This window comes from Ceratotherium simum, chromosome 6 (genome assembly GCF_057802395.1).
Source record: "Ceratotherium simum simum isolate JZ-2026a chromosome 6, ASM5780239v1, whole genome shotgun sequence".
NCBI lineage: Eukaryota > Metazoa > Chordata > Mammalia > Perissodactyla > Rhinocerotidae > Ceratotherium > Ceratotherium simum.
In genome coordinates, this window is record NC_141905.1 from 19,799,343 (window position 1) to 19,811,486 (window position 12,144).

Below are 12,144 nucleotides of genomic sequence, written 5' to 3' on the forward strand. Positions count from 1 at the left end.
GGAAAAAGCAGCTGAGGGTCTCTCCAGCTAAGCCCCTCCCAGCTCTTCACTACATGGGAGCCGAGAGAGGAAGAGCCCCGAAGAGAGGAAGGTGGTGGAAATCCCTGGTACTTACTGTTGAGTGGCCCGGCGCAAGGCAGCCTGGGCCTGTGCTCCCAGGTGGCCCAGGAGGCTGCTAAGGGCCGGCTGCCTTGAAGGAAGCTGAAAGTGCAGGCTGCTTTTCTCTTGCTCCAGGTCTTCTAATCTTTGTTTTAACATCTCAGCTGGAAACACAAAATGATGAGAGAGAGGAATAAAGAACCATGAAACTCAAAATAGATGATCCAGTGCCTCTTAGCTCCACTCCCAGACAGTGTTCACCTTAACGACACAGTACAAAGGTTAGTGGTTTCCAGGCCAGCACTTTCATCTCTCAGTTGGTGCTTTTAAGAATCTTCTGTCTTTTTACTGACAATACAGCCCTCCTATCTGTCATTCTTCCAACTATCAGGGGGTGCAGTTTATGTATTTACATCATGGTCATAATTATGATCATCACATAGAAGGATACTTAATTATTTTTAAAACGATGGTGATCATTTGGGAGAAAATCTGCTAATTTTGATGAGTTCTATATAATCAATGCCCAAGTGTTGACTTTAAAAATGCTTCCTTAGAAATTGCCCATCAAGATAGAACCAGTCACAGTTAGCAAAGTCATAGAAGTGAAGTTCAGATTCTATCATGTTATAGATGACCATACATCCACTTCTGTTAGAAAGTAGGGGTCCTATTAATTTTTTTAATGATCTTAAGTGTCCTAAGACAGATATAAATATAGAATCCCTGTAAACAATTTTTCTTTAAAAAATTAAACTGCAGAAATTGGAATTCCCTCAAATGAGAACTTACCTTCATAATCAAACACCTTAAAGAATTGGGAAGTTTCCCATAAAGGTATCTTTGCAGAAATCTAAGGACTGGGTTTAAAAATACCATCCATCAAAGTTTCCCTCCTGCTGGTCTTTGCCAGGCAGGTGAGCGGAAACCTTGATCCCCTCCACCTTTGGGTAGTAGGTGGGTCCTGGGTCCACCCAAGGTCCCAGGCAGCCACCTCTGGCCTTGAGTGCCCACTGCTTACCCACATGTGCAATGCAAATATTATCTTTTTCTGTGTGTGCCATGAGGAGAAGATGTTTTGGAGGCTCTACCCTAGATCACAAAAACTCCTTGACATCTGTATGGCCCTACAGGCCATTTTCCAAGTAGGCCATTTCTATAAGACTCAATTTTAAATTAAAACACTATTTCAACAAGCTTGTTATTTTTAAAGCACTTTGAACAAAAACTTTTATCACATACCAGCAGAGGTCAAAACTAATAGCAGCACACTCCTCACATGACACTTCTCTCATGCTAGCCCACTCCCAGGACACACTTGGGTGGAGGATAGGCGGGCCTCAGGTGCCATGGGCAGCAAATTCGTGTCTCTGGGGATGTCAATCGAGAGACCTCCCCATAAACTTGCCATATGCATTGGGACCAACAGCCAGAAACTTGCTAAGAGAATTTGCCAAGGATTCATTCTAATGATACCAAAAAGGGTCATTTATTTACTGTTCAAAACCAAGTCACTAATAACAAGGGCTCTCAGTTTATACAGTTTTCTTCAAATCGACAAGCTGGAGCTAATTCTGACACCACACTTAAAATAGACAGTGGAGTGTGGCCTGACAGGTCTTCTAGGATAACGCCAAAAAGTACCTATTCCCTAACACCATGCTTCAATTTTTTTTTAATTCATTTCATTTTATTTTAATTAATATTTTTGTTTTTTATTAATTTATTTATTTTGTTATGTAGTTGTTTACTTACTTCTTGCTATATAACATCAAAACATCAGAGAAAAGCAATCAAGTTCTTACTTTATGTGCTTTAAAACAACATATTGATGCAGTCCTAATGTAGTGGTAAAGATGTGTCAAGACACCATTACATGGGGATTAGAAGAAAACCTGAGTTTTTACCTCAACTCTGCCATTTCTAGCTGTCTGACCTTCCAGTTACTTAACCTTTCTAAGCTTCAGTTTCCTAATCTGTAGAAATGGGGCTAATAATAGTATTTACATCGTACGGTTTTCTGAGGATTAAATGAGATAATCTATGCAAAGCATTTAGCACCAAGGCTGGCACCTAGCTTGTGTCCAAAAGGATTGGCTATTATTAGTAGCTCCATGAGGGACTGGCCGTCGAGTGTTCATAAGAAAGTTAGAAACCCAGTCTGGCCTCCCCCTGCATCCACCATATTTTAAATCATACCCTCCCACTGCCAGGTGAAAAGGCCTCAGAGAATGCAAGCTGATCCAGCAAAATAAAACCCCAGAAATGGTAAATCAGCTACCAAAAATCTCATTCACAATAAATCCCAAAGGAAAATATGAATTATCCCAGGAAATACCTCTGATTAGCTATGTTCTATGCTGCCACTCACCTTCAAAATTGTGGATATCTAAAGGTATTTCTATTTTATGATTAGAAAAGTGAACTAGGATGGTGATCATCAATTTTATAGCTTATCATTATCTCTAATTTCTAAATGATCTCCTACTCCAGCCTCCCGAATGGCTATCAGCTACAGGGGGTTTCATTTCACATGCCAGCATCACCTCTGGTTGGCATTAGGGTACATTCTACTGGTTCCTCCAAATTACAGCCCTATTCACTAATTAGATATCCCAGGCAGTGGGAGCTCCCAGCCAGGGCAAAGGCCCTGAGGTGGCCAACAAAGGGGAGAGTAGTAGGAGATGAGGTGAGAGAGGGCAATGGGTAGGCTTGATCATCAGGGCCGCATAATTGTAAGGACTTCGGTGTTTACCTTGAGGGAGACGGGAGCCACTGGAGGGTTTTGAGCAGTGGAGGGACATGATCAACTTAACGTTTAACAGGAAAACCCCGATGCTCTGTTGGGAAGAGACCATAAAGGGCAGAAGCCCAGAGACCAGTCACAATGTTACTGCAATCCCCTAGACAAGACCTAATGGTGGCCACCGAGAAGTGCAAGTGGGGATGGTGAAAGGTGCTTGGATTTTGGATATTCTCTGACAGATTGGACACAGGGAATGAGAGAAAACTGCAGACAGCCAGCTTCTTGCTGTTGTCTTCTTGCTTATAAGAAGCTGGCCTCTTCTTATAAGGGCACCAATCCCATTACGAGGGGTCCAGCTCATAAAAATCACCTCCCAAAGGCCCCACCTCCTAATGCCATCATATTGGGATTAGAGTTTCAACATACGAATTTTGGGGGACACAAACATTCAGTCCATTGCCCACCTCAAAGGGGGCAGGGGGAAGTTTCAACCAGAGTGGCCCACTTTATCCATTAATATAGATGGTGCAGAAAAATGGTTCCTCTGGGAGGGATGAGTGTTTGAAAAATGATTGAAAATAGTATTTTTCACTTTCTAAATGTCATGCTTATTTATTATTTCATGTATTTATTCAATTAACAAATACTTCAAACTCAATATTGCTAGGCTGTAGGGCTGCAAAGATGAACAAGACACATTCCTGGTTCTTAATAAACTCAGTGACTGGCGACAGGGATCAAAATTGTTAACAGGCCTTCTCTTGTCTTCCTGTGCCTCGTTGGTAGAGGGGGGGCATGAAGGAGCCCCCTCTGCCCGCCAGCACCCAGGATGCTGAGGAAGCCACAAAGAGGCATATGGTGGCATGCTTGGTGATGTGCCCACCAGTGCCAGAGGATGAGGCACACTGAGGGGAAAGGGGCAGCAGGTGGAACAGACAGCCAGGAGGGTGGGAGATAGGTTACACTGAGAAATAAGCAAATAATTAAATAATTAAATTGATGGAACAAGTAAGTAAATATATGGAGGATAAAGAGAGCCCAGTTTCTCAGTATTGGAGAATTTACTTACAACTGTGGAAAGGGGTAGAGGCAGAAAGAACTTAGGTGTGCTATAAAGGAACTGGAAGTACTGGTATAAACGAATGGTTTTTAGTATAGATACTCACAGATAGATATGAAAACATAGATATATGTGTCTGTGCATTTATGTATGCATTTATGTATATTTTCTTATCTTTATCCACTGAGAAAGCCTAGAAGCAACAATATCCCAGTAGCAATGAGCACACCAATCACACAGATCCTGATTTCTGAACACCATCTTCTGTGAAAGGAATTGGAGCCCCTTGGAGGAATGGCTGACTCTAGGCCTGAGGCAGGGCCACTACAAGATGAGTCTGGAATATCTCGTACAGAAAAATTAGGATGAGGGGCCAGCCCGGTGGCATGGTGGTTAAGTTGGCGTGCTCCACTTCGGCGGCCCGGGGTTCGCAGGTTTGGATCCCAGGTGCAGACCTACGCACCACTTATCAAGCCATGCTGTGGCAGGCGTCCTACATATAGAGTAGAGGAAGATGGGCACAGATGTTAGCCCAGGGCCAATCTTCCTCAGCAAAAAGAAGAGGATCGGCAACGGAAGTTAGCTCAAGGCTAATCTTCCTCACTAAAAAAAAATTTTTAAAAATGAGGACATGCTCAAAGACTGGCGGGGACACGTCAGTAGAACTACAGGAGCCATCTTGAAGGAGCTTCCATGGGCCAAATCTGGGATAACTTGAGAATCAAATAAATAATACTATTAATGAAGTACAACCCATTGAATAGTATTAAAACCCAAGCATCCATGCTAATAAGATGCCGACTAATAAAAGGGAATAATGGAATAGAGGTTTGGTGGGGGGCAGGATACCAGTGTAATCTTAGAATATCTCCCTCACAGTATACTAGTCAATTTCCAAAGGAAAAATGGTAACTTTGTGGTGGAAGAACCTGGAAACCACCAGCATAACCAGATGGTCAAGGTTAACATCAGCAGTAGTGGCACAGGTCTACATTGTGTGACACCTGATGAGATGCACCGAGAAGCACACAGTATCATTTCCATAACGTTCCTGTCAGGGCTGCATGACCTGAATCTAGCCATGAGAAAACATCAATGCACCCAGACTGAAGGTCGTCCGACAAAGTATAAGGTCTGCACTCCTTAAAACTTTCAAGGACATGAAAGACAGAGAAAGACTGAGTACTGAAGAATTGTTCTAAGATGGAGGAGACTAAAGAGACATGACAGCTACATACAATCTGTCTCCTGAACAGGAAAGGAGAAAAGAATAACATTGGGATCATTGGTAAAATGTGAACAGAGTCTGTAGACTGGGTAGGAGTGGTGTATCAATGTTGATTTCTTTATGGGGAGAGTTGCAGGTTGGTGGCATGTGAGAGTGTCCTTGTTTGGGGAAATACACAATGGGGTATGTAGGGCTGATGGGCATCATGTCTGCAGCTCGCTTTCCAGCGGTCAGAAAAAGGCTAGTGATAACGGATATGTGTATCCAGTTGTAGAATCGAAGCAAGGGAGATATGCAAGTTCTTTGTACTATATTTGCAACTTTTCTGTAAGTAGAAAATTATTTCAAAATAAATTATTTTTTTAAATCATAACAGATAACCACAGCACTGCTAAATGCTGTGTTTGTGACTTTTTTGTCCCTTTATTTGTGTGAATCCTGCTGTGCCTGTAAGAAAATCTCTCCTATCGTTCTCTCTATTCATCCCAGTGCTTGAGGAAACACAACTCACTTTCTCTGGCTTTTATTTCTTTTAAACCTTTGGAAGCTTCCTGTAGGCATTGTTTATCTGATTTCAGTTTGTAGCTCAAGATTTAAAGCCAGAATTGTAGAGAGTGCTGCACACAGCAGGTGCTGAATAAACGTGGTTGACTGACCACCTGACTGGCAGCAATAATATTAGAAATTTTGGTTGCGTTTTGTAGACATAGGTGAATAGTAAAAACAAATAAACAAACTCCAATTTAACATGGAGGGTATTACCAGGCACTAAGTAAAACGATGCACTGAATAATATGTTCTAATTGGTATTATATATTCAATTTCTGGATCTAACACGCTTGCCTGTAGGACTTCAGCAATATAAATGCTAACCATCATCTCATTCCATTTTGGATCAAGTAAATGTATTTTCTGATGCTACTACAACACATTTATTAATGTTTAATTGAGGGTCAATGCTCATCTGTTATTCCTCTGTGCAACCATACTAAGTGCCTGCTACTTGGGCTACAATATGGAAACAGAGTGAAGGAAAAGTACTTTCTACATCTATGAATAAAGAAGCAAATAAGCATTTACAGAGCAGCAAGAAATCTTCACACATAAAGACATTCTGCTAAATAGATTTGATTCCCACTGCCTTGTTCCATCTACGGGATGACAGAATATATGGTGTGAACCATTTTCTTGGCCATGCAACCATTCAACATTCTAAGGAGGCCCTTTACAGTTAAGAAGCAATCAATGTCTTCATAAGTCATTTTTCCTTGGTTTTTACATAATGGCCAAGATGTGCTATTCATTGAGAGCTGAATATTCTAATAATTCCACATTACCATATACATCATGTGTAGGTGACCAGTTTACAAAGAATTAGACTGTAATAAAATGTATTTCAGACTAACCTGAGCACAACTGAGCCAGTCTTTGACATTTTAGAATACTGGAATTTCTTGGATTTATTATCATAAAAATCAGCCACTATTGGGGCACTGAAGACTTCAAGCATAATAATCATTTTCGAGCATCTACTACATGCCCAACATTATATATACATTATTTTTGAGCTTCACAACAACTTGTAGAATAGGAATACAAATGCAGAAACTTAAATTCACAGAATTTAAATAATTTGCCCCAGGCCTCAAAATAAGTAAGTAGCAAAGTCAGAATTTGAACCTTGATCTTTTCTGGTGCCAAACTGGGCTTTTTCTATTACACTTCCCAGGAGCCATCCCTGCTCCTATCATCTCCCCAGTGACGCAGGGATCTGTCTGTCTCTTTATTTGTCTAAGTCCCTGGAGACTGTAGATCCACTGGTCAGGGCCTGGGCCTTATTCATCTCTGCCTTGCCAATGTCTAGCTCAGGCCTAGACACACAGTGGGCACTGGGTAAACACTGAATAAATAAAGGGATGGCTGTTTCTACTTGGACAAGTTGTACTGTAGACAGAAAAATAGCAACCATGTTATGAGCACTGCTACGCGCCAAGTACCTTGTTATATATCAATCATTTTATCCTCACAATGACCTCATGAGGGAGATGTAGTTATTCCCACTTTGCAGACCAAAAGACTGAAGCTCATGGAAAGCTTAAGAACTTTTTCTAGGTTAGTCACACAGCTATGTGGATACAGAAATAAAGCCAACGTCTGTCTGACTCCAAAATCTGTATTCTTAACCACTGTGTTCTACAGGAAGATCACATCCTAGAGTGTACACCATATCCTGAAATACACGCCTGAATGCATTATACAAATGCAAACTATTCTACTAACCCATTTTCCACTTCATCCACTCCTTTCTCATAGAAAGCATTCAGTAGCCAAAACAAACAAGCAAAAAAATTTGCAAAAGTGGAAACAGCTCGGATACAATTCTAGGGGAATGGTTAAATAAATTATGGTATATCCACTCAGAGAATGGTATGTTGCAAGCCAAAAAACAATGAGAAAAAATGTGGGGAATATGAACAGGATACATATACCTATTATCTGTACTTTATGATTACAAACATATTTTAAAGCAAAGACCAAAAAAACCTGGAACGAACTAAGAGTTTTGGCATCAGTCAGTGTGATTGTGGGTGACTTTTTCTCAATTTCTCTTCTTACAAAATCAACTGTAAAATTTTGAGCTGTTTATCATTTAGAAAAGTATTATATTTTTTAAACAGTCTACTGATTACTTATGCTTCTCTTTGATTTCTGCATAAAAATGGAGATTTGGTTTCCTCCAATTCTTAATGCTAAACTGCTTAGGGTAAGCTTGGTTCCCTGGGTCATCGAGCTTTTCAGTGTACACCAAAGAGGATTTCTGGAAATGTTATATTTGAAGCTCGCCAATGTGTGGAGACAAGACTGAGAAATCACTTTGGCTGTGGTATAAAAGGAAAAAAAAAATTGGGGGGAGATACAAAAAGTTTGGAAGACAAGTAATAATTTAATTGTGATACTTGCCCACTGAGCCCTTAGCTGATCACCTTGTTCTTCATACATATTTGTTGATTTGCTCTGAAGTATTTCAGTAGAATATTTGGGTTGAAGCGTCTGTTTTCTCTCAGCAAAAATTTAGCAAGCAAAATAAATTGTGAGTGATCAAAATATCAAAAATAATGAAACTTCTAGGTATTTCTCCAGGTCTTGGATGTGTCACATGACTATCAAGCTACATGTGCGTGTGTAAATGAGTGTGCGTATGAGGGTGCACACAGGTGCTGTCAATAGGCTTGCAAACAATACTGCAAGTTGCAGTATTCAGACACGTCAGAAGACATACAAAATTCCTCAAGATCATGAGCTTCTGACAGGATGGCTTGGTTATCAGTCACTCCAAAATACTCTTTGCCTCAACTCTTAAAACTAAATTATGAAGAAAATGTTCCTTTCACCGATATCAATCACCAAATGTCCTAGGGAAGTAACTGGCCAACTGAATTTTGGTTATTTCTTATAAAGGCCTCAGATTTTCAGAACTATAAAAAATCTCCTCTAAAGCATGTTTTCACAGATGCTGTGGAAAACTGGATCACTGTAAACATGTAGTCCATGTTCATCATTCAGATTCTGGGGTGGCTGAATCCCCACTGGCAACTGTCAGTTGCCCACTTCTTTTTAAGTGCCACGGAAGGTGCCCCACCGTCACGCCTACCACCTCCAACATTACTCCCACCATCTCCTCCACTACCACCATCACCACCACCAGAACCAGCACGATCCCTGTCACCACTCCTACCACCACTGCCATCACCCCTGCTGATTACATTAAGAGACCCATCCAACTTGCCAGCTGTTTATTAGGAGATATGAGTTAAAAGCACTTATCCAAGAAGGAGAAATATTATTTAGATCACTTTGAAATAGCTACAATGCAGAAAACTCAAAAGAAAGGACAGAGGAGGAAAAGCCACTCAGTAGGACAAGGAAAAATGTCAGAAAGGACACACACCAAAATATTAACAGTGATTATCTCCGTGCCACGAGAATAAAGGTGATTTCTTTCTTTTATTTATATACTGAACTTTCTAAATGTTTTTACAATATCATGTATTGCTTTAATAATTAGTAAAAAAAAAAAATCCATTTTTAGAAATAAAAGGCAATTATCAGCTGGTACATTCAGGCAACAGCAAGTAGGGTTCCTACCTGGGGTCAACTAGCACAGATTATGGAGTCAAACACAGTTGGGTGTGGTGTTTTTTTCAGCCATTGAAAAATGTGTAAATTCTGAAAGAGAAACTCCTTGTATACTGAATATTGAAGTTTGTTAGGTATAGTCTAGTTAAGAGAGAAATTAAGAGAACAATTGTTTTTTTTTTCAGTGAGGAAGATTGACCCTGAGCTAACATCTGTTGCCAATCTTCCTCTTTTTGCTAAGGAAGATTGGCTCTGAGCTAACATCTGTGACCATCTTCCTCTGTTTTGTATGTGGGATGCCACCACAGCATGGCTTGATGAGCAGTGTGTCAGTCTGTGCCCAGGATTCAAACCTGCGAACCCTGGTCTGCTGAAGCGGAACGTGCGAACTTAACCACTACACCACCAGCCAGCCCCGAGAACAATTCTTTATAGCAGACTGACTATACCAACAGGCCATGGGAAATTTCTGGCAAGCAAAAATACAAAAAGATTCAGCCAGTGATTCTTGGGCCTTTTCCACATCAACAGTAACCTCGTAGAACGACTCTATTAAAAATCCAAATGGTCACCTTGGAGTCTCTCCTTCATGGGCTCCTTTGTCTTTCTCCATGTGTGTTAAAGGGCTTTGGACCATTTAACAGATGGATGTGCCTCTCAGACATGGAAATATGCTATTGGCACCAAGGCTATTTTTAGAAATTATACAAGTGAAAGAATTCAAATGCCTATTCATTATTTCTCTCTTGCTTTTGGTTGCACTCAGTTTTCACTATTAAACTGGACATGGCATTCAATTAGTTCCTATGAATAGACTTTTCATGAGTAATTTGCTCTGCTGGTGTTTTCATAAAAAATTAGCTGGACAGATCTGCTTGTCAGTGCTCAAAACCACAGGCTCTCTCACCCTTTTAATGGTAATCGTTGCTACCAGTAATCTTTTAAGACTTAATCGTTTTCTGTAGAACATCTTTTAACATATTCATCTATAATGGAATTCAGATATTAGGAGTGCACTATTGAGCAACCACGATCATCATTACTTTAAAAAATATAATGCAAACCATATTGATGTGTATATCCCTTTCTGCAGTGGACAAGTGGAACACACCAGTGTGATACTCAGCGCCAAGAGGATTGCACTAAATTGGTCTCTGGCTAATGACAAGGCAGCACGAACAGCTTAAATTCTTTGAGTGGCATAAAGGGATCTAGATACAATGGCATATTCCAAAAAAACTAAGAAGATTAAATAAATTATTTCCACTAGCCTGAGCCATTCCAGTTAGGATGAAATCCAATCAGAAGGAATAAAGCATGTTAGAATATTAGTTCCTTGGAACAAAGTTGAATTAAGCTGTTTTCTTTTGGCTGAAACACCAGAATACAAATAAAACAGTGACCTTCAATTCAAAGGCGATGTTAATAGAGAGAAATCACAAAACAGCAACCAATGATAAGAAAGACTAACAAAGAGCAATGCTTTTAGCACGCTGTGAACTGCATACGTACTGGTTTCAAGCAACACCTCTATAAATAAAGAGACTTACTTATAGAGTAGTAAGGAAAAGCTAAAGGATCTAGAAGGCTCTGCAGGACTAGTTTTAGAAGTATCTTCCCAGAGTCCTTAGATATCATACATATTTTAGAAATAAAACTGGAGTTAGCGGGAACATTTCCCAGAGCAGGAATACAATAGTAATAGAAAGCAGATGCAAGAAACACCTCGGGTCCTTTGCAGAACCAACTAAATTCCCCATGTCGTTCCATATGGCATGAAGTCACGGTCCCCAGCCGTTAGGCCCTTCTACGGTTAAGCATAACTCTGAGGACAGAGCTCCAAAACACCTGAGCTACAAAAATAAGAATAGTTGACAGTTCAATGACCCTTACTCAGTGGAGAAGCATAACTCCTGGACCCAGATGGAGAATTGGGGATGGCAAGTGCTTTCCAGGAGCAGGGGGACTGAGCTAGAGGCTCCCAAAGGCAGAGACGATATTGATGGCTGACTCTCCGGTACCTAATGCAGTGTGTGCTATAAAAGGCACTCAATCAATATTTATGGACTGAGTGAGGAGTGCTAGATGCACGCTCTCAAAACCAATCTTGGCTTTATAATGCTTAAAACTAGAATCTTAAAGATAAACATCATACATTGTATAAGAAGTTATCCTAAAGATAAATATCTAAGGATGTATAAAATAGTCAAGTAAATAATGAAAAGGGGAGTGCTGTGATTCTTCTCTCTGTGTGTAAGATCCTCTAATATAAGAAGAAAATCAAAATTTTTAAATGATTTATTTGCTTAAGGATCAGAAGACCCAGATTTTAGTCCTAGATTCACTGAGACCAACTTTGTGATCTTGGGATTATTTAACCTTTCTAAGATTCAGTTTCTTCATCTAACATATGAGAATAATAATACTAGTCCAACTTGCGCCACTGGATTATTGTGAAATGGTAAGAAAAGAATGTCTGTGAATGGTTTTGAAAAATACAAGTGGCAGTGTTGTTACAAAAAGTAAAACTAATTCAAAGAGATTGTTGTGACGGCCCCAGCTTGTTGATTCAGATTTAATGCAACTTAAATGGCATCTCTTTAAAATTTAGCATATATTCAATGTGACCCAACACCTGGAGGACTGTCAAATTCAGAGGAGTTTATGGCCAGTCTCGCTCTGTGCTTCCTTTTACATAATGTAACATGTACAACAGCTTCCCGTCCCTTCTCCTGCCTCGTTCCCAGTCCTCCGTTCACACATGTAGGCAGCATAGGCTACCTTTAGCTTCCTAGGTACCGGCGGTTGTGAACCACCTGGAAGTCATAAAGCCCTTTGAGGAACACCGTGACACGCTGACCCACTAAATTCCAT

At 40.3% G+C, this 12,144-nt stretch overlaps 1 protein-coding gene across 1 annotated transcript in view; it reads right to left on the bottom strand.

Annotated features, from left to right (window-relative positions):
• Positions 1-12,144, bottom strand: part of DISC1 (DISC1 scaffold protein) — a 345,468-nt gene that overhangs the window by 258,613 nt on the left and 74,711 nt on the right. Inside the window, exon 4 of the mRNA XM_014788932.2 lies at positions 116-263. Coding sequence (XP_014644418.2) covers positions 116-263 — 148 coding nt within the window. The remainder of the gene's footprint in view (positions 1-115; positions 264-12,144) is intronic.